Source organism: Zeus faber, assembly GCF_960531495.2.
Source record: "Zeus faber genome assembly, chromosome: 16".
Classification (NCBI taxonomy): Eukaryota; Metazoa; Chordata; class Actinopteri; order Zeiformes; family Zeidae; genus Zeus; species Zeus faber.
The window spans coordinates 12,834,250-12,857,760 of record NC_137202.1 but is presented as its reverse complement, the minus strand read 5'-3'; the positions used below and the strand labels follow the sequence as shown (position 1 = coordinate 12,857,760).

The 23,511-nt window shown below is 41.7% G+C and overlaps 2 protein-coding genes across 4 annotated transcripts; both read left to right on the top strand.

Moving 5' to 3' along the window:
* Window positions 1-1,595: 1,595 nt before the first annotated feature.
* On the top strand, window positions 1,596-6,476 carry polr1c (RNA polymerase I and III subunit C; the record flags this gene model as incomplete). Its single annotated transcript, XM_080016856.1, has 9 exons — window positions 1,596-1,667; window positions 2,570-2,641; window positions 2,726-2,833; window positions 3,144-3,276; window positions 3,476-3,607; window positions 3,888-4,040; window positions 4,265-4,411; window positions 4,916-5,032; window positions 6,126-6,476. The coding sequence occupies 9 exons, from the start codon at window positions 1,596-1,598 to the stop codon at window positions 6,242-6,244; spliced, it is 1,053 nt and encodes a 350-aa protein (XP_079872982.1). The 3' UTR covers window positions 6,245-6,476.
* An 826-nt stretch (window positions 6,477-7,302) lies between these two features.
* Window positions 7,303-15,187, top strand: fbxo28 (F-box protein 28; the record flags this gene model as incomplete). 3 transcript variants are annotated; one of them, XM_080017218.1, is made up of 6 exons in its annotated part: window positions 7,303-7,491; window positions 10,783-10,892; window positions 11,754-11,892; window positions 13,077-13,272; window positions 14,661-14,986; window positions 15,125-15,187. In XM_080017218.1, 6 exons carry the CDS (start codon window positions 7,303-7,305, stop codon window positions 15,185-15,187), a joined length of 1,023 nt encoding a protein of 340 aa, XP_079873344.1. The 3 variants fall into 3 exon arrangements, with proteins under 3 accessions (XP_079873344.1, XP_079873343.1, XP_079873342.1); XM_080017217.1 differs by having other exon boundaries at window positions 15,101-15,187; XM_080017216.1 differs by having other exon boundaries at window positions 14,661-15,187.
* Between the last annotated feature and the right edge of the window lie 8,324 nt (window positions 15,188-23,511).

Here is a 23,511-nt window from a genome sequence, read left to right as displayed (position 1 = left end):
GCATCTGCACGGATCGGACAGGATTTGAAAAATTGGAAACAAAGACAAGCGATCAGAGCTTTTGAACCTAGTTTCACAAGGATTAGCAGGCGTCATCTAATGTTTTGCAATCTGCATTCTGAAATGTAAAAGATTGATAAAGAAAGAGGATCGTGAGAATAAATATGTTCCTATAACGGCAGAAGAATTGCTCAAGTGGAGCCCACGTTTTGTAGATTGTGTATTAAAAAAAAATGAGGTGTTAGAAAAAGTACAGTTGTACCCTGTCTGTGTTGTGAGACAAGGTACTGTTTCTGTGTATTGTATACAACTGACTTCCTATAGGCGACAGCAAGGGCTCTTTTAGGATAATTTAATATCCGTTTGCTCTCATGTTAAAGCGCTGTCACGCGGTGCAGTGTGGATCTTATTTGGGACCCTCCATGACCCCCCCCCCCCCCCTCATGCCAAATGTCACCTGAATGTTTGCTGGTTGATGCTGCCATAAAACAAGGGTTTAACTGTGTGTTGTCCACAATAAAATGGATGTGTTTGAATATTGATGCCAGCAATAAAAAAAATGAAAAAACCTTAATGATGGTGGGTGTGAAACATTCTCAGTAGTCTGTGAGGTTGACAAAATAGATGTGGGCTTTTGGGTATGTTACAGAAATCGCATGCATTAAAATAGTTCATATTTCAATATTTTAAATGTTTCATGTTACAAAAAGATTGACTTATATTTATAGCCCAATGCTCCCTCAAATTTATACAAAAGAGATGTCAAAAACAAGTTGAAATGGTGTCGAGGCACATGGGAATAAAAAAGCACATGTGGTTATAAAGCTTATACAGCTTATATTTATGGGTATGCTGCCAAGTCCAATAGAAAACGTATAGAAGTGTTTACATTTAAAATTATAGAGAACACAACAAGAAAATCGAGCTATTATTGATCGTGAATCGGGGGGAACGCTGCAAAGAAAGGGGCGCTCGTATAGTTCCATTCCGCTCAACAAGGCTACACCTCGACGACCACCAGAGGGCGCAAACAGGAGGGCGAGCGTCGGGACTCCCTGAAAATCGAAAGAATATTAATAAATCTCACGGTATTGGATTGCCAGGACAATACTGACACCTCGACTCCTTTCCACTGTTACTTATTCTCTAACATCCCAGGGGTTGTATTTGTCTATTTCCTTTTAAAAAAATAAACACAAATCAGTAAATAATACGATAGGAAAATAAAGATTCATTTGGAGATCGGCCTTCACTGCTCAATACACATGGGAATAAAAAGCACGCGTGCAATGTATTAAGTCATGTGTCTTGTAAAAATAAAAATGCTTTTTATTCAGTAGCTTTTTGATTCCCATTGTGGCGTGGGGGGGGGGGCCGTTGATTTGACTTTATGTGATCGCCACGTGTAGGAAAACAACAAATTGGACAGCGACGAGCATCGACTGGATGTTGTATATTTAATCATGTGCCTCCTCTGTGACGGCACAAATGTGCTCGGGAATTTGTTTCCGGCGGATTATTTTCGGCGGAACACCGGAAGTAAAACACGCATCTGTGGGCGTGGTTTGTTTACGCCAGTAGCTACGTAGGCAAACATGGCAGCGGCCATGAGCAACGTGGAGGAAATTCGAAATCGCGTTATATTGCAGGAATTTGGTGTGAAAAATGTAAGTGGCTCGTTATTCGTGGCTTTTATCTTCATTTTATCGAAATCGCACTGTTGTCAAAAATACACAAGCAGTTAATGTTGCTGTTCCCTGTAAGTGTGAGCTTGCTTGCTAGCTTGCCAGCTTGCCGGCCTGCTCATGTGTCCAACAATGTTGATCTGGATAATAAATAACGCACAATAATTTATGACCTAACGTTTAATACATCTATATTATAATGGTGAGATAATTGTGAATTTAATATTTTGAGAGTTTTAGCGGTTTAGGTTAATTAAACGCATTACGTTGTTGGTGACGGTGCAATGTCATCGTTCCGTCGGCCCATTATTCCGAAACCCCACAAGTCCGAAAAACGGCGAAACCCTAACCACCTCTAACCTTATACCTAATTTTAACCACCTCTAACCTTATACCTAATTTTAACCATCTCTAACCTTATACCTAATTTTAACCACCTCTAACCTTATACCTAATTTTAACCACCTCTAACCTTATACCTAATTTTAACCATCTCTAACCTTATACCTAAACTTAACCATCTCTAACCTTATACCTAAACTTAACCACCTCTAACCTTATACCTAATTTTAACCATCTCTAACCTTATACCTAAACTTAACCACCTCTAACCTTATACCTAAACTTAACCACCTCTAACCTTATACCTAAACTTAACCACCTCTAACCTTATACCTAAACTTAACCACCTCTAACCTTATACCTAAACCATCTCTAACCGGACAATTTTCGGACTAATGGGCCTTGGGAACAATGGGCAGTCCCTGCGCTGACAGCAGTAACGTATTCGTAACACCTGTCAGATCTGAACGTGGACACTATGGTTAAGATGTTATTAAGTGAATAAAACAAATGTACCTTTGCCTCTCTGTGCCCAACTTTAGGTCCACTCGACTGATTTTCCTGGAAACTACCCGGGCTATGATGACACTTGGAATATGCAGAAATTTCAGAAGGTAAATAATCACATGTCATGGTAGTTTGTTCCTGTAGCTTTCTGTCTGTAGTAATTAGACTGAAGTCTTATCCAATGATTTTAGAATTTCAGAATCGACATTGTGGATATGGATGAGAATTCTATGGAGTTTGACATGGTAGGGATAGATGCCGCCATTGCCAATGCATTCCGAAGGATCTTACTTGCTGAGGTATGGCTTGTCTGCTTCAACTTTGTGTGTCTTGACATTTATTTCTGTATTATATAACAAACTACTGTAATTATAATTAACTATGTAATTAGTTATACACATTATACGTGGATGTCCTGAGTTTGAGAAGTTTTCTTTATCACCTAGGGATTTACCCCTTCTCTCATTATTCAATGACATTTACTTACTGTGTTTATTTTATTGATTGTTTATTTGTAGGAATTTTTGAGGAATTGCTGTATTGTGGGATGGGGAAGAAATTAAAATTATTTCCCCACAGTGATAAATAAAATTCCTTGTTCCTCTCAAGGTGCCGACAATGGCTGTTGAGAAGGTGTTCATCTATAACAACACATCCATCATCCAGGATGAAATTCTGGCTCACAGATTGGGCCTCATCCCTATTAAAGCTGACCCTCGGCTGTTTGAGTACAGAGATGCTGGTATTTATATAAAATACATAATATTCAATTTTATTCAAATGTATTTTTCCTCTTGATAAGATGTATAGATTTTTAATTATGCTAAACTTTCTGCCAAATCACTTTTATACAAGTATTATTTTCCCTGACATTTTATACCTCTTTTTATGCAATGTTTTTTATTATTTTCCTAATGTCACTTGCTTTTGGTTTTTCACAGGTAATGGGTCCGAAGAGGAGGAAGGATCAGAAATAGACACTGTTCAACTTCAGCTAAAAATAAAATGCACCAGAAACCCCAGAGCAAGTAAAGACTCATCAGATCCGCAGGAACTGTACTTAAACCACATGGGTAAGTATCCAGTAAAGATAATATAACGCCTTATTACTCCCTGGGTCTAAATTCAGGACATTCACAGTAAATCCTCAATTTACTGCATCTATAACAACATCTAGTGATGTCTGATAAAGTAAACTTTGTCGATTACATGTATCATATGTCAGATGTCTAGTTGTATTGACGTTAATAAAAGGGAACATTTGGCATTCATTTCTTAATGTCATGAAAAACAAACATTTGACTTGATTTAAATCTGTAGTTTTATACCTCTCCTGTCCTACCGCCTCCTCAGTCTACTCCAAGGACATGAAGTGGGTTCCCATTGGGAACCAGGCGGACGTGTTTGCAGACGCCAACATCGGCCCCGTGCTCGGAGACATCCTGCTTGCTCAGCTGCGACCGGGACAGGAGCTGGACATCGTCATGCACTGCGTGAAAGGCCTCGGTAGGAGGACACGTGTCCTGAGACGCTTTCTTTTATCCCACTTCAACCTTTCTGCCTATGTTTTGTGAGCAAGTAGTTTACCAATACATTTCACTAAACTGTGTGTGTGTGTGTGTGTGTGTGTGTGTGTGTGTGTGTGTGTGTGTGTGTGTGTGTGTGTGTGTGTGTGTGTGTGTGTGTGTGTGTGTGTGTGTGTGTGTGTGTGTGTGTGTGTGTGTGTGCAGGAAAAGACCACGCCAAGTTCTCCCCGGTGGCCACAGCCAGCTACAGGCTCCTCCCAGAGATCACGCTGCAGGAGGTGGAGGGTGAAAAGGCGGAACGTCTGAAAAACTGCTTCTCTCGTGGGGTGATCGAACTGGAGGAAAGAGATGGTAAAACACATGAACGCTAGAACCTGCTGCATGGGGAACATCATCATCCCAACCAACTATCTGTATACAGATGTTTAAAAAGCATTGAATTTAACCATCTCTGGTGAGAGAGGATGTGATTTAGTGGTTTGTCATGAATTTCTACAAGATAACAATTATCCAAAAAATAATAATCACAGATTTGTTGAGGAGTTGTTGAGTGCTGCTGGATCTTCCTTCATTTCCAGAAGATGGCAAATGACCAAAGCCAATTTACTGAAGTCATTCAAACCTCAGTTTGAACGTCCCGGGCAGGGTTGAAGCGGGAAGAATATCTCGTCTCGTCTGTAGTCATGCACCTCATATAAACTTCCAAAAAAAAAAAAATAATAATAAAAAGAATACCTTATTTTATTCACACAGTCATTGACTAATGAAACGCGCCGGTTGGAGAGTGTCGTGCACCGTCTCGTCATGAGATCCCAAACTTCAACCACACGGTTCCTCTTGTTTTCCCTCCCCCAGGGAAACAGTTTGCAAAAGTGGTGAACAGCCGCCTGGACACGTGCAGCCGAGAGGTTCTGAGGCACGACGACCTGAAGAACCTGGTGAAGCTCGGACGAGTGCGAGATCACTTTGTCTGTGAGTTCCTGCCCAATCTTGAATAAATACAGCATTGATTAAAAACCACACGTAAATGTTGATAACAGTTTTATAGGAGGCTCGCTTGTGTCCTGTCAACGTGTGTGTGCTTTAGACCGCAGGCCGGGACGGTGAATCCTTTGAGGGTTTTTTAAATTATCTCTTTAACTTTCTTATTTTAACTTTATGAGGGGGTTTACACTCCAATTCACTACACACACAGATTTATTTTCCAATTGGAAAAGCACAGTTATTGTTTTATTTTTTGAGTGTCCCGGTGTTATCCAAAGTGTTAGACGTAAGTTCCATGATGTCATATAAATATCAACACGGTCGCTGCGTACAAGACACCGTGACACAGTGAAATAAACCGTAACGCCTTGGCCTACGTCGGGGGTCCATTCACTTTCTCTCACCACTTTGTGGGGGGTTTTCTTTTTTAGTCCTGTCATCATGTATTGGCACAATGGCATTCATCACTGTCCAACCAAAACGTTGCTCAGTGCATAAACTTTAATTCATGTTTTATAGATTTGTGAAGCCACTCACATTTATTCAGTTTATGACATTTACACAAACAAGGGTTTTGAGGCAGTGGGTTGCATATTCAGTTGATATATGCAAGGGATATTCATCAGTATGTAGCATGAAGTACTTCTTTGTTAGCAATAACTATTTTAGGATTTTATATGAAAGTATGACGTGAAATATTAAGCGTCCTGAATTGTCAAATTCACACGGATATTTTAGATGAACGTGCAACTTTTACGACTAGACTCCCATGACTCTCTTCATTATATTTTGTCTGTCTCAAACTTTTCTTCAGTGGTTGGATCTAAAAATTAATCACATTTGCTTTTTTTTTTTTTTTTTTTTTTTTTATCCCCTCATCTCATTTACGCCCTTACACATAGTGAGAAAGATGGAATTGAAGTTGGCGATCCTTATTGTGTTTAAAGAAAGTTTATATGTTCCGTAGAGGAAGATGTGTCTGACCCGTATATTATCCTTAATACACTGTCACACAGTTGTTTATTATATCTCCACGGTTGTTTATTATATTTCCACAGTAAAGTGTTTTCTTCCTCCACAGTTACCATTGAATCAACCGGCGTTTTGCCGCCAGATGTCCTGGTCACTGAAGCGATCAAGGTTCTGGTGACCAAGTGTCAGAGATTTCTGAATGAACTGAACAACACGGGTATGGAGTGAAGGGAAACGTGGTTAGAATCAACCACGATATTAAACTGTTTATCTGTTGTTTATTTTGGAAATGGAAGGCCTACTGTACTCCATGTGACGCTGTATTGAGAAAACCAATTATTGAATTTCTCAAAGCAGGTTTACGTTACAGTATAATTTCGATTTTCTTTTTTTTTTTTTGGCATATTTTGACAGTTTGCTCACCTACTTGTAAATATGTATTACTGTTTTTGTATACGTTTTCTTCAAAAAAAAAAAGCTGTAAATTCATATGATGAAATAAAGATGCTAACTTGGGAAATGACGTCCCTGATGTGCATCAGGATTGTAGTTTTTAGTTTTGTAATGTTGGATTTGGTAAACCTTCATGTGGCTCCCTATGCGTTATTAATTGAACTGGACAAATCCAGGTTGAAGCGAGGAACCAAGAAAAAGAGCTCCTTGCGTTTTCTATAGTTTATGATTTTAGTTTGTTTACGCTGTGGTTTGGGAAATGACTATGATCAAAAACATCATAATGCTACAAGGGTACTAATGTTTTGTAGATGAGATAATGCCTGAGTTTAACTAGTAATCGTTTTGCTGCTGGCCCCCTGGAACCTCTCTCCCATACCCCACATTGAGCACCACCTTGTACACTACATAATACAGTTGTGTGGTGTTCCACTCGTAACCATAAAAAGTTCATCTTTTTTTTTTTACCACATAAGCCCTTCAAATCGACCCTGACTTGATGCTTCAGTTGAATACATTTTATTTTTTTAATAAATTGAACAGAATTATACAATGTAAGAGAAAATCTTAAAATGAGATGGTGGGTAATTGCTGTATAGTGGTCATAGATTCACGCATCAAATAAATACTTTTAAATGAAAGACTTTAAAAATATATGAAATACTAATATAAATGTTTTATGAATGAATGTCAAACGTCTCTGGGTTTATTGGACGGCGCTGGAACAGCGTCTCTGACGTCACTCCGTGTAACTTGCGCTCAAGTCACACGGAGCCCCCACCCACCCACGGCCGTGACGTCATTTCCGCCACCTCCTAAGTAAGCAAACGAAAATGGCGGCCGTCGTGGAACGAGTGGACGGAGGCGTCGGGTCCCTGGACTCGGACTCGGCGTCGCCCCGGCTGTGCACGCCTCCGCCGGAGCAGCAGCACCAGAACAACCCGCTGCTGGGCCTCCCCATCGTGGCCATCGAGACCATCCTGAACTTCCTGTCGTACGACGAGATCAGCCTGCTGCGCGCGGTAAGGAGGGGGGGGGGGAAGACAAAAACAAACCGTCCACAGCGCCGCGGGCTGGCTAGCGGCGGGGCTGGCCAGGCCGGCGGCGGGGCTGGCCAAGCCGGCGGGGCTGGCCAAGCCGGCGCGGTCCAGCGGCGGGGCGGGGCGGGCCAGCGGGGGGGGCGGGGGACGCGGTTTGCAGAATGTTTTTTTTTGTTGTTGTTTGTTTTTTCTTTTTCTTCCCTTTTTAAATCATAGCTCGCGAGGCTAACGGTAAGGCTAACGCTAGCCAGGCTAATGCTAATGCTGGCAGGAGGATGTGTTGCTCTGGGTTTGTTTGTTTGTTTATTTGTTTGTTTGTTTTTTATTTGGGGTTTTTTTCCGGGGACTATTCATGCACACACACACACACACACACACACACTGCAACGTATTTAAACCGGTGTCATGTGGTTGGTGTCCGTCATGTCGCCTGTGTCAACAACGCCCATCAGCTGTTTTCTGCAGAACCGGGGCCCAGGTGGTGCTTGACACACAGCAGCCAACCCCACCCTGCAGCCAAGAGGCGTTTGATACGACGCCTCCCACTGATTCAATCGATTCAAAACTAAAGTCTTAACGTGGTTTAAAAAAAAATAATAATAAGAATGAAAAATAAATAACCGCGACCTGACGTGGCTGAAGTGTGCAGCCGATTCGCAGCGTCGTTTTCTCGAGCTCGGACTCTTTAGCTTTTCTTTGGTTCCGACGGACACTTAAAGGTGCAGTGCCTAGGACGTAGTGGCGGCCTCCGTGGCCGCGGCCCGCGCCCCACACGTTGATTTAAAAACGCCTCATTCTAAGGTGACGCAAACAATCCTTATTTTCACGAATGAAAACCACCCTGAGGAATAAAGTTCTTTCCATTGCTGCCCAGTCCTTTTCCCGTAACTTCTCCGCACTGCACCTTTCAAAAGCAGGTCCAGGTCAAACTACTGTACTTACAGTTGTCAAACCTGGACTAGATTATGATAAGAAGCCTGTGTTGCATTTCGAACCCGTTTCTCATTTGTGAAGCCTTTTATATTTGTCAAAACGGGAAAATTCTCAATTATACTATATTTTATACATAAAATATATTTGTTATACAGTGGTACCTCGACTTACAACTGTAATTTGTTCTATTAGAACGGTGGTATGTTTAAAACAGTCGTATGTCGAAGCAATTTTTTTCCATATGAATAATGGAATCATGAAGGGTGAAAATAAACAAAATCCACTGCACAAACACAGTAAATATGAAAAAATATATAGATAAGCCACGAACTACGTGCACACACGATGTAGGTCGCCTGCTGACTGGCTACTGACTGTGCTGACTGCTGACTGGCCGCCGACGTGCCAACAGCAAATTTCCACGGTCGTATCTTGGAGCAGTCGGTCGCAAATCGATACAAATTTTCGCGACTATCGCTACTCGTATCTTGGATTAGTCGTAAGTAGATGCAGTCGTAAGTCGAGGTACCACTGTATAGTTATTTATTATATATATATATATATATATATATATATATATATATATATATAATATTTTGCTAGTTTGATACAAAAGTATCAGTGTGCAAAATATTTATGAGAGCCTATCCCATATATACAACTATATTCCCTTCTTTTTTGTACCCACACTTTGTATTATCTTTTTGAGTCTTATTTAATTTTTATTTTATTTTATTGATATTATTCTATTCACTAACTGCATTACGTTTTAGGAATCAGTTAGTTGCTAGGTAGGAATTAGGTTAGCTAGTATGTTTGGTTTAGTAACCATTGTGCATAATCTCCGGGTGCGTTGCAAAGACATTTCACTGCATATATGTATGTATCTTTATGTATGTGACGAATGAACCTCTTGAATTTAGAATCTTGATCACATAAAACCCCGGTAGGACCTGCGCTAGATTTAAATAAGAAGCCAGGATTCATCATTGTCTAGAAGAGAAAATGTTGCAGTGGTGGTTACCTCTAATTGAAGTTGGGGCACCAAGTTGGAGACCCGGAATTTCCTCAGCTGCCTGAGGTAGGCGAGGCAGCGTCTTTACCACCTCAGGCAGCTGAGGAAATTCCGGGTCTCGGTGAGGATCCTCAAGTCCTTCTACTGTGGAGCGGTGGAAAGCATCCTGACAGGCAACATCACTGCCTGGTTTGGGAGCTGTACTGCTCAGGACAGGCGGGCCCTGCACCTCCCGCTGCAGGGCCCGCCCTCCCTGCAGGACTTATACACTGGGAGTGTAGTAGCAGAGCCCGCAGGATCATGAAGGATCCTCATCACCCCAACAACGAACTGTTCCAGCTGCTGCGGTCAGGCAAGCGCCTCCGCAGTCACACAGCGAGAACAGAGAGACTGAGACGGAGTTTATTCCCGCAAGCCATAAGAACTGTCAATGCTGACCTCACCAGGTGTCCTCACTAAGCCACACACACAGGCTCCACTACCTACTGTACTATATGTAGCATACTGTACCGCATACTGTGTCACTGCTCAGGGTTGTTCCTGATACCGTATTGCTGCGCCGTACTGTTGTATACTGTGCTGTATTATCCCAAGCACTACCTCACTTTATTCACATGCCACTTAAATGCACATATCTGTATATACATAATTGCCTATCCCATATACATAAGCATATTCCTTCTATCTATTCCATATTATCTCATTTTATTTTATTGTATTTTTATTTTATTCTATATATTTTTATTTTATTCGATAAGTATTCGACTTACTGTATTACGTTTTAGGAGTCAGTTAGTTGGTCTATTAGAAAGAAATTTTTCCTAGGACATATTGTGTGTTATCACCGGGTGCGTTGCATTACATTTCGCTGCATATATGTATGAAAGTATGTATATGCATGTGACGAATAAACCTCTTGAATCTGGTGACTTGTGAGATCATGGCTTTAAAGATGGATCCGTGCAAGTCGAAACAGGACTTTGATTTTCTCAAGAACCAGCTCAGCATCTGTTTATTCTCCCAAGTACATTTTTATGTGCAAGAAAATGTTTATGTACAACGATGCGTTGTTGTATGTCCGCTGCGAGGATAGTGATCTCAGGGGGTCAGGCGTCTTGGGATTCTGGCTTCAATCTAGAGGAGCTGAGATGTGAGGTAAAGTCAAGCCAACCCGGTGTTCTCACAGGAGTCCCAGACCTGACCAACTCAAATCCAACCTGAAGAAACGTAGTTTTTTTCTGTTTTTTGGGGTTTTGTGTTTTTTTTTCAAATCATAATACATATTTACAAATCAGTCTTTCCTGTTCCTTATTTCTCTCTCAAAGGTGTGCAAGCGCATGGATATAATTTGCCAGCGCATTCTGAATCAAGGCTTTCTGCGAGTGGAGCGCTACCACAGCCTGTGCCAGAGGCAGGTGAAAGCACAGCTGCCGAGGTCAGTATCACGTCGATAAAAAAGCCTGAAGCTGTTTAAGATGTTGAACGCTGGAAGGTTGAGTTTCAGCGCATTTTTTCTGCAGGCATTGAAACTTTCTAACTCCTTCTGCTTACGTATGTTGTCCTGGTTCCATCTCTAAATGAGGTGCCCTAGTTGTTGCAACCAGAGGTTCCCAGTGGGGTTATAATGTGCTCACGGTTTCAAATTTAAATACCAGGAACATTTACTCGCAATCTGCCCCCGAGAATCCCTGATGATGACTGTAAGGTAAGAGCCGGAGCGAATCCTTGAGTGATCTGAGAAATGTACCTGCTACCGGTTGAACAACCGCTTACTGCTCACACGCATAGAATAGCTGCAGCTACAACCACTAGGTGTTGCTCATCGTAACGTTAGTTGATATCCTAGGTGCTCTCACCTTTCCCCAGTTGACAGTCATTTCATAACTAATTGACATTACCTGAGAAATGTATGGACGCTTTGTGTATCGATATGAGCCTCGCCAATGTTGGCGACGACAGTAGCTGCTGTGCGGCTGCAAAGTGCATAAAGACAAAGTAGAAAACCTTCAAACACCAGTCACAATGCAGTTGAATGGGTTTGACCTTTTGTCAAAATATGTTGCCCATGTGAAAGTGTTTATACATGTATACGCTGAGCAGTTTACTTTTAGTTTACTGGCTCAGGCAGCGCAGAGCAGCATCTGCACTGAATAATGTAGTAGCATGTGGTGGAAGAAATGGAGAGCAGCGTCCCGTTTTGCAGGAGAAGTGCAGGCTCAGGAAGCTTGGTGTCTCGTCTTCCTGCTTGTTTGTCTTGTTCTCTCTTTATCAACGCGCTGTGACTACTGGTTTCCAGGCGAGAGTCGGAGAGAAGGAACCACTCCCTGGCTCGTCACGCCGACATCCTGGCGGCCGTGGAGACCCGCCTCTCTCTGCTCAACATGACTTTCATGAAGTATGTTGACTCCAATCTCTGCTGCTTCATCCCTGGAAAGGTGAGATGCCGGCACCGGTGGAAATGACAGCAGACATTTTTCTTTTGAAGGATGAGAAAATTGAAAGCCTAGAAAGCTTATTGACTTTTATTCTCGCATGCGGGACAATGTAATGATTTGAGTGTGGGGTCCGCTCCGTGCGCACGGAGCCATGGGAACCCCCACGCTCCGAGCCACGCCAGCACTGACCCAGGTAGGTCTCCTCTCCCCACCGCCGAAGGACCTGGCTCGACGCGCCTGCGTCGGGCGCTGCCGGTGTGGCCGTGGATGCTCCGTGCTGCTAATACCGTTTTTGTTTTTTTGCCCCCAATCACACTGGAACCATGCCACGCCCCCTTTCTGTCGTGTTTGTGACGTTGAATTTTAAGTCCAGAAAGAAAGGCATACTCATTTACTGGCAATGGGAACAGTGTCAAAAACCTGCATATAAACATAATTTATGGTGTAAAAATGGTATAACATTATAATTTGTAGAGCCATTTGAAATCCTCTGTATGACGTGCCGCCGCTTTCCTCTCCCATGCGGAACGTTTTGACTCGCCTTCTAACGTTTGGTCGAGAGCCAAACATCAGTGGCGCTCATAAATGTCACATTAGGGCCGCTTAGACGATCAGATAAAAGAGGCCGGTCGTAAAAGTATTCACAACCGATAACGTCTGGGTCATACAAACTGTCAGTATCTGTTAACTTGTGATAAGTGTATGAGAAGTAATTGAGGAAAAATGGGTGAAGAAAAAATCTCTAAATAATTTTTTCCGAAAATAATAAAAAAAAAATTTGCCCCGGGTCTATTCATCTGTCATTCAATCATGCATTTAAGTCCTCAAATTATATTTAGTGATCAAAAACACAGGTATGTTTTCGTTCCTCTGAGGGAGCGCCGCAATTTACGCCCCTCTCCATGCCTAATGGAGACATCGGCGAGGGAGCCGTACCTCTAAATAAAGCAAATAAAAACATTGTTTTTATTTTGGATGTATTTTGTTTTACTCTATTTCCTCATTGAACAAAACAATAAAGTGTGTGTGTGTGTGTGTGTGTGTGTGTGTGTGTGTGTGTGTGTGTGTGTGTGTGTGTGTGTGTGTGTGTGTGTGTGTGTGTGTGTGTGTGTGTGTGTGTGTGTGTAAAATATGAGTAATAGTATTCCTTTGTCTGTGTCCCTGCCTTGTGCTCGCTGAATCAGGTGATTGACGAAATCTACCGGGTGCTGCGCTACGTGAACTCCACCCGCGCCCCACAGCGAGCCCACGAGGTCCTGCAGGAGCTGCGGGACATCTCCTCCATGGCCATGGAGTACTTTGACGAGAAGATTGTCCCCATCCTGAAGAAGAGGCTCCCGGGCGCCGACCTGTCAGGACGACTCATCGGTTCCACTCCAGGTAACAACACGAGCCTGGCCCTGTTAGAAAGTGTACTGTCTGATAAATATTATAAAAAAATATTTCATAGAACAAATTCAGTCCAATACAGAAATCATCTATATTTCAAGTACTTGGTGGTATTTAATTGAAATGGATACCAGTAGCATAACTTCCAAATAGAAGTGTCGATATTGCAAGTTTCAAACATAAAATAGAATCGTATCGGAGTATCTTTTTATATTAAATGATCAGTGCTGGTAAAACAAATTATGTATGCTTTTTTTTTTTTAATGTACATTTTAACCTTCATCATAGAGTGCAAGCGAAGACAAAGAAGATATTTTGTTTTTTAAAAAGAAAGGTTTTACACTGAGGATCACATGATGCACACTCCCAAATAGGACTGGGCCGGTTATTTCATAATCGGGCGATTGACGGTTGTCACATCAACGTCATCGAGAGACACGCAAAAAAGATTCCATGATCTCATAGTAATCGGGTAATCTATGATCGATACATCGATAATCTACCTTTCCTAAAAATATATATAAATAATTTAATGTATGCTTAAACACGACACGATCCCTCTAATACAAAGCCGGCAATACTTGGAACAATCAAAGTGAGCTGTCTTTGGAGTTTACAGTGCATTGCAAAGCTAGCATTGTTTTCTATCTCCCTTTTGGAGTACACTATGTAGTCATAATAATAGTCATAATAATAATGACTAATTTGGAATCGACTGATGAAGTTCGGAACGTGTACATCATTAATATTCATATCTTGCCCAGAAAATACATTTGCTCCCTACTGCTCATCTGGACTTTCTCTACAACTTTTTCCTACTGGCTAAATAAAGTCATTTATTGTGGAATATGACGCATTAGAACACTAGAGTTGCCCCGTTATTCTCCTGCTGTGATTATAAAAACTAATGTCAGGAAAAGAGTTATTGTCTTCTTTCTCCCCACTAAAACCACACAGTGGCGCTGCTTAAATATGGCTATTATTTTGTCTTACATATTCTATTTTATCCAAAATTGACAATTGGTTTTATCGGATTTTGAAAAAAAAAAAAAAAAAAAAAACCCTGCTCTGCTCTCCACTCCGCTCCACCTTTGTGCGTCTCTGTGGGCAACGGTTCCCCCATCAGCGTTCCCCTTCCAACCGTCCAACGTAAACAGGGTTCTGTCAGATTGGGGACACCATTTTAAGTCTATATACAGCTGTATTGATTCCAATGAAATCTTGATGCCTTTTCAAAACAACAAACAAAACAGACAAGACGATAATGCAAAGCGATTCGATTATGGGATGACGATCGATCGGCAGCAAAAACTTGGTGACCGGCCCAGCCCCGCTCCTCACCCACTCTCAAACAGGCCCTCTCTGTTCATTTCCCATAGTGGCGGGCCCCTCTACCTCTCTCACCACCATGTCGCTGCTGGCCAAGAACACACCGTCGCGCTCGGAGATGACCAAGGTGCAGCAGCAGGTGAAGGTGAACGGGGCGTCCATGGCGGCGCTGCGGCGGGAGATGCAGGAGGTGCGCGTCAAGCAGCTGGAGCAGCAGAAGCAGCTGCAGGACCAGGAGCAAAAGCTTCTGGAGCAGACGCAGGTGATCGGCGAGCAGAACGCGCGTCTGGCCGAGCTCGAGCACAAGCTCCGCGAACTGATGGACAGCAGCAGCGCCGGGCCGGGCCCCACCGGCCCCTCCACGTCCGCCGCCATCGTGTCTTCCACCATCGCCGGGGCGTCCGGCGTCACGTTGGCGGCCGTCGCGACGGCGCCGTCCGTAGTAGCGGCAGTCGCCGCGGCAACAACGTCCCTGGGCCGGGAGACGGAGCCGGGCGAGGGCGTCCTGTCGCTGAAACGCACCAGGAAGAGCTCCGACCTCCCTCGCCACTCCAAGCGCCTGCGCAGCAAGAAATAAGAGGACGCTTTATGTGTCGTTTTAGGGTTGTTTTTGTTTTTGTTTTGTTTTGTTTTGGAGGTCTGATTGATCGCACCCGAAATCCCCTTCCCCCACCAACACTCGAGTCCTGTCCTGTGTGCGGATTCAGGAGAGTCTCTGTAAGCTCTGACAGTGTTGTACCCCTCCGCCCCCACACACACACACACACACACACACACACACACACACACGACCGTTCTCAAACATCTCCTGCGTAGTCGCCCCCAGTCAGTCGTCTCGAGTGTTAAACGAAACGCTGCTACACAGAGAAACCACCGAGCCCAAAAAGTCACTTGAGTCTTAAAGGTTAGCGATACATCTTTACTTATTAAATTAATGGAATTTTAAGCCACTTGACTGAAAAAGAGTGATTTCAGACACTTACCTGTCGAAATAAAGTCACCGCTGGGCTTATTACTTACGTACTACTTATTTTGAAGAAAAACAACTAAAAAGGCCGTACAGGGTTCCAAACTGGCATGTCCTTGAGCTGCTCTGTGATCTCATCTTGAAAAGCGGAGCATTTTGGATGAATAGAATCTAAAATGCCAGTCTCCATTTCAGCTCCTCAGCTGCACGTGGGCTTTTTTTTTTTTATTATTATTTTTTTTTTCTTCTTCTTCTTTTTGTCTTTTTAAATTATAATTCTCTTGGTAGAATGATGCCACTGGTACAGAATTGCTGTAGAACCTTGGGCTGGATTAGCTGTAGGAAGGTGTTATCCCAATCATATTGATTTAAGCACAATATCAAGATATTTGCTTCATGAATTTAAAACACAACTGAACTTCATCACATTCAGTGATGGAAGTGTAGAAATTATTATTTTCCAGCCCTAGTGTAACAAACGCCACATTAGATTTAACTATAATCATAATTTGCATTCTGACTGACCTACTGAAGATATACACATTAGAATCAATAAAACCAGCAGAAAAAATATGGGACCTTTTATGATTGGTCATCACACCTCTTTTTTACATTAGAACTCTGTTGATTGATAAATACCAAATTAGAAAGGCAGTGAAGCATTTGTCTCACAACATAAGTTTGATTTCTCCTGTTTATTTTGCTCATTGTTTGGCCACTAACAGCCACATATTGAAGGAGCAACTGAGTTTGCTCTGGTCGGTTATTAAATATTATGAAAAGGACCGGGTGTCGAAACGGTAACACTTATAATTTCATAACATTTGTCAAAGGACACGTTTAAACAACTTTTTCAATGTTCCGTCACGAGACCAGTGTCTGGCCGCGAGCCCGTCTGCACTGGTTAGGGATCCTGTTCCCAGTGGATTTCCTCTCGTCACCCCGCTGTGCCTGAGCAACTACAAGGAAACAAGCTTTTTTTTTATTTCGTTTTTTTTTTTTTTTCTTTTTTTTTTTTTTGGCTCATTAAAAAAAAAAAGAGAAATTGACAAGGTTAATGCGCCTCTACATGTCTGCCTTATTCCAGAGAGTCATCACTGCTTCAGGAAGGTTCCGGGGGGAGCTTGCTCGTGAGCTCCGGGCCGTGTTGTCGTTCTGCTCCTTTCCTTCACTCCACACCTTGGTTTCACATCTGCCGTCGATCAAAGGATTCTGTCACTGGGGCGTCACTCCTGGTTGTGGACACGTTTTCTGTTCTGTTTTTCAGGAAGTCTACAGAAGTCATCTGCCATGCTCGGCAGGCACAAGCACACCTACTGCACAAAGGTTTATTTTTAACAATCTGTCTGTGTGTGTGTGTGTGTGTGTGTGTGTGTGTATGTGAATATATATATATATATATATATATATATATATATATATATATATATATATATATATATTCCCCTCGGTGTCATGCTTGGTATGTTTTGTTTTTAACTCGCACCTGTTCCCTTTGGCTTTTTGGGTTTTTTTTTGTCTGCATTCAATGTTAACGGTTGCTAAATGTGAAGATCAACACACACACAGCCGAGGTTCCTTGCCTGTCCCGCAGACACTTCTCTCTTGCCTTGTGAGGTTTAGCTGTCAAGCCCATATTGTGGCTGGGAAATAGTTCATCGTTTTAAACTCTGTTTTTATTTTCAAACAACCTCAAGTCACCCATGGCATAACCTTCTTTTTCTAAAGTAAACTGGCAAATGTGGTTTGTTCACAATCAGGGTGGACATACGCGTGTATTAAAGACACACTGGGTAGGAACTACGACAATATGTAATCTAGTGGCTTAATTTGAGACTGCGTCTCAGTTTAGAGAATTGACTGTACTGTAAAGTTAATGTACTTTAAAGTGTAGATTGTGAATTATTTCATGTATGCATACCAAGAAAAAAATACTATCTTTTAAAACTAGCCAGTTTGGGGCTAGGTGTATGGTTTGTTGCACACTTTACTGTTACAGATGTACAAATCAAACCTATTAAAATTCAAGGTAACATATTGGAGTGTCACTGAGTGCTCGCGCTGTTGTACAAACTGGCCTCCTCTGATTCTATTGCATCATAACAATTGACACTTTGTAATTTAATGGAAAACTGCAGATGTGCACTGTCCTGGGATCCCACGTGCAGTTATTTAATTTTAATGTCTTAAAAGGCAAAAGGAAACTTTCCAACATTGCTTTTCTGTTTTTCTTTTTTAAATTGTTTTTTCAGTATCTTGTCTTATGCCTCCGCCTCCCCCTTCTTATCTCATCCTTCCTCAGTTTTCCAGGTGAACGTGGTAGGAAACATTCTATTCTTCAACTAATCTCTCTCTCGGAAAACAGGGTTGTTTGAGGGGCACTTCTTAAACCTAGATAGCTTATGTTGTCTGAGATGAAATTTAAAGTATAGCTGGAAGTGCCAATTCACGAGTTCAAACCTTTTGTGTTCAACAGAAGGAAGCAGCTCAAGTCGGCCAAAATTAAAGCCGCAAGCAGCGACGAGCACGTTTTGGGCTTCACACAGCCGAGCAAAGTCACTTCAGCTAGTTTAAATCTGTTAAAAGAATGAATGACACCAATCCCACTTGTATCATACAATCTAAAATTGTAAAAAGTGTAAAATTTTAAGGCACCCTGAGTTACAGTGTGAGGGGCGTGGCATTTCCAAAATTTTGCTTTTGGGCCTCTTTTTTTACCTGTTCTGTCAGCATGCTGGCCATACAACAGAGTATTTGTGCCATTGCATTAAGGACAGAGTTAATCTGCAAGTGGAGTTCAACCTCTCAACCTGCAATGACACTTTATTCATAGATCAAAAACTGCCGCAATACCTTTTTTCTGCTGCTTGGGGGCGCTACAATATGATTCCGACCTCGTACACCAGATCAGGCACCAGACAAGTCGTGTACACTCACCTGTGGACGCATCACAGGTACACACGCCACTGGCACCTGCTTTGAAAACACCCTCCGCACCCTCCTGGTTGCATCCCTCTCCTTTTCGCCCTCATTTACTGCCATAGAAATGACAGGAATAGGCCACGTGCCCATTTGCTGTTCCAGTTTTCCTGGACTTAATTAACTCAGTTTTGTCGATTCATGCGGGGATTTCACGTTTCTATGTTTACGTTTTTCCATGTACATGTTTGGTGTTTTTGTCTCCCCCTCTTGGAGTAGTAATGATGATTAGTTATTTACAGACCAAACATGGTAAGATAGTTCTCCAAAGAGGGGGATTGGTGGTGGTTCTGTGTAACAAAGAGCTGTGCTCTTGTCATCCTACAGGTCATCCACAGGACAGAGTTATTGCAGAAGTACTTAATGATTCAAGAACGAATAAGAGTTGCATTGCAGGTTGAGAAGTTCAACTCTACTCTCTAACTCTGTCCTGGATGCAAATACTTTGTGTTGTATGCCCAGTATGCTGGCAGCACAGGTGAAAAGAAAGCAGCATTGTTTTGTTTGAATATATTCACCCATTTTCTCTGTTCAGTTTTTCCTGGTTTGAGTCGGGGCTGGGCGGTCACAGCCGATCAGATTCAAAGCCGACTGGGTGTGAAGCACCTCGTGTAAGGCCCATTTCTACAGGGGAAAAAAAAAAAAAATGGAATACCTCCACAGAATCAAATATGATTTTCAAATTTCTTATGCAATCTATGTATTCATATTTTCAAGCCTCTTGGTATTGGAGATTAACGACAAGCATAGTTTTGCGTGCTTATCTGTGAAACCTGATTGAACATTGACTGAAGATTGGCCCTGACCGCGCTCGCCACCGGATACAGCGCCTGCGAACGCCTTAGGCAAGAACTTCCTGAAAACAAACTTCCTTCAGTCCCTGTTTGAGGGAAAGTAGATATTTTTCTGAAAGAATTGGGACCACATCCACTTTCTGTGTATCATGCGATTATTCTCAACCTTCCACACCATTTTCATCAAGCCAAGCAGGAAATGATGATGAATGGAAAGTGTTATATTTCGCTTTGCATGGCTTGTTGAAACCTAAGGTGTTCTTTGTTTGTTGTTGACCTGATCTTATTCAACAGTTCCTCAAGTTTCAACTTAGGGAAGGAGCACGATACGTCAAGAGCACCATTTGGCTGAATCCTTTTAAGATGCGTCCACTGGGCCCTGTTTGAGAGGAGACATCCAATAATAAGGTGTTGATTCCTCCGTCCCAGTTGTGCTGATTACATGTGATCGATTCCCCCGAGACCTCATCTGAGAGGTTACGACTCCTCAGGCCCAACCGTGTTGGACACAGTGTTGCTGTTGAGAAAGGTTCAGCAGTCACTCCTCCATGTTGATGCAGCTGCACACTGACCTTATTTAACATACAATTATGTATTTAAAAAAAAATATATATATATATGATTTGCATGATCAATTATTGTATGTTTTTTGTTTTTTTTTCAGATGCCAAGTTTTTTTCTTCACCAGTAGGAGTGGCCATCTTTTGTAAGTTGATTTGGACAAAAAGGTGTAATGTTACGTGTGTGTGTGTGTGTGTGTGTGTGTGTGTGTGTGTGTGTGTGTGTGTGTGTGTGTGTGTGTGTGTGTGTGTGTGTGTGTGTGTGTGTGTGTGTGTCAGTGGTGGCAAGTGACTAAGTACTTTCTTACTGTACTTAAGTACATTTGGTTCAAGAGATTTTCTACTTTCACTCCACTACATTTTCAAAGCAATAATTTTCACTACATTTCTGACATATTAGTGTTACTTTAGTTCTTTTGTGTCAAGGAATTTTCTACTCAAGTAAAAGGTCTAAGTACTTTTTCCACTACGGTACAGTATATTAATAATAATGTTCCTTATGTGTTTTATTTAAAACCTTTTTTAACGTTCTTTCCATTACGATCTTTATCAATGGATTCACTTAATTACTATTTATGGTGCAAACATCCCATTGTTATTCTGCGCTTTAAATAATATTATTCCGCCTCTTCTTCTAGTTCACCCTGTTCCCACCAGTTGCGTTTAGCGCAACTCGGCACAGTCATAGACATGGGTCTCAATCGTCGTAATCTAAAATTGCGGATTAATCGGACCATGCGTCTAGCGCCAGCAGCAGGCCAAAGTTGCACGTGTCAAATGGCCCTATCTCACACCTCGTTCATCCCACCATCACCATTGGTGTCATATGATGCGTCTCAACTTTGCTGCTGACACCATTGACTCCTGCCAATCAGATGTTCTGCCATTTTGAATTTTCTGGAAAACAATCTTTGGACATCTCCAAGGCCCTTTGTCCAATTTCAACCAAACCAACTTCTTTAAAAATCCCCCGTAGAGTTATGAAATTCCTCTCAATATGGCCGCCACAGGGGCAAACGTGTTGTGGACATTGCCGCCTTTTGCTTTCTGGTCTCAGTTCTTTATCAATGGATTTCTGTTTCCTAACTTAAGTATTTGAGACCTGCAGAACGTTGTCACTTAGTTCTGCGCTTGTAATGGTTGGTTGTGGGGATATATCATAGATGGTGTAATAGCTTTTATTACACAACATCAACACAGATTACAATCAAATTTACTTTACTTTAGTCCTGCAAAAAAAAAGTTATTTTTTAATATAATGGTGACCCAAAAACTGTCTGTCCTTCCCAAACGTGAACAGTTTGGGCGTACGTTTTCTAAAATGTTTATTCATCTAAATTAGTTAGATCTCCATTTCTATGTGTAATTACCGATCCATTTGGTTCAATTATCTTGTTATAAAATGGCTTGATGAAAGATGAGAATCACAGTTTGTATACAATGTTTTTGATTATAGCAATAAATGTTTTGATATATTTATAACATGCAATAAAAATATTTGTCATCATCACACCAATAGAGCCTTAATATAATTAATTCAGCAGTTATTTGCAGCTTTTGATGTAGAGTCAACTTATTGAAAGGAAAACCAAGAAAAATTAGACAACATTGCAAGATGTATTCAAGATTCAAGAATAACAATAATTCTCAGAATCCTGCCAATTTCATCAGTTATTTAATCAAAAAGGGAGGGGTTGTTTTTTTTTTCATCAAAAAAGCAATGCAATACAATAATTACACTTACAGAAACTGGTTTTGAAAATATTGTCACAGTTGCATAGACCTATCTTTGTCTTCATTGAGCATCATTTGCACGTTTTGTTCTCTGGTCCGTCTTCTTCGGAGATGCATGACTGCTGCCTCGCTGGAGGTCAGGCTTCAGGGTTGCGCTTTAAGTTGTGAAGTTATGAATGTTCGCAGGTGTTTGAAGTGACCATACACTAACCCCAGGTGAGTATATCTGTCGGAGCAGTTAGTAAAAAAAAAAACAAAATCGTTTTTCTGAAGGAAGTAATCAGAAGTAGCCGAGCAAAGGGTTGGAGCAGAATCCTTTGTGACATTATCATCAGATATGGTATATATGTGGAGGTTTGACTCTGAATGTTCAGAATGCCAGCTGCCAACACTCACAGTAAGAAGACGAATGCCCAGAACCACCAATCGCAGTCTGGCTGAATACACAGACTCTGTGACGTCATATCAGCTTCAGAGAGGACTGCTCGCGCAGGTCAATTGATAGCATTGCCGTCTCGTGAATGGTCAACAACCGGGTCTTCGCCAAGATGGCGGCACATACCGACGGGACGGACATTAGAACTTAATGGGTGTCATGGATCAGACGAACCCACAGACAATCTGAATAAGATGTGTATTTGGGGGAGTTCCAAAATGGCGTTGTAGTTTCATCCAGATCAGTTCTGTATTGTTGAAAAGTTTGTGATCATCAATCGCAACCTCAGCAAGATGGCGGCACACACAGCACGCATACGCAACTTGACAGAGTACACAGATCACGTGATAGCACGGCAGTCTAGTGACACGAATTTACACAGTGACAGCTATTATTTTACCAGAAGACAACTGGATTGAACGAAGCGCAGAGTATTAAAAACCATAAATATATGCACTTCTGAGGACAACTGGCACACACCAAAGTAAGTGCTACAAAATAAAAACCTGATAGCACCACTGTCAGAATTTATAGATATTCCAGAGATATCAATGTACACAAACTTCCTGAATTATAATTATTGGTAACAGTAACCATAAACAATTACATGATACAAAGAACATGCGTCTGTTGTGTATGTGTTTTGAAATATTTTAATTACTTTTGCGTTTTGGGGATCCCTTCCAGATGCCTCAAAGATTTGTTGCAATAACAGCAAAAATGCGTCGCTCACAACACAATTTATTTAATTACATATCCTCTACTATTGAAGTCAGTTTAACGACTTACCTAAGTTTATTTATTTATAGATTTATAAAATACATTGTAAATCAACAGAAAACTGCCTTCATAATGATAAAGTGCCATGAAATAATTTGGTTCCCCAAAAAAATGATTAACAATTGTCATCATCATGATCATTATATTGACTACAAATAATTGTGGTTATCAGTTTAGCCATTATCATGCAGCCTTACTTACAGAATGACAGCCACCGTGAGTTGCGGTGTAGGAAACCCACCCACGGCCGCAAACACCGCCCGGTCATAGAATTACACTGTAACCAGGCCGGAACGAATGAACTTCTGCAGTGACAAAACACACCGGAGCAGAGAGCCAAAGCACACTTGTCCATTGAACTTGAATGCAGGGCCGACAACCCTGGTAAACCTACATCCTCATTCGGTATTACTTTTTTTATTTGTATTTTTTTTTCTGGTTCAGTTATTTATGGTCGTGTAGTAAAGCCTCGTTTAAATTGATCTTTTTTTTTTTTTGTATGTTTTTTGTTGTTTTTTTTTTTTAATTTTTTAGCCCAGGCAGAGGAGGAGCGCGAGACAACCGCGAGTGGGAGTCGCACGTCATCCCACGTCATCAGCCGCCCGAGTATAAAAGCGTGTGTTCCGCGACGTCGACACAGCTGCGCGCCGT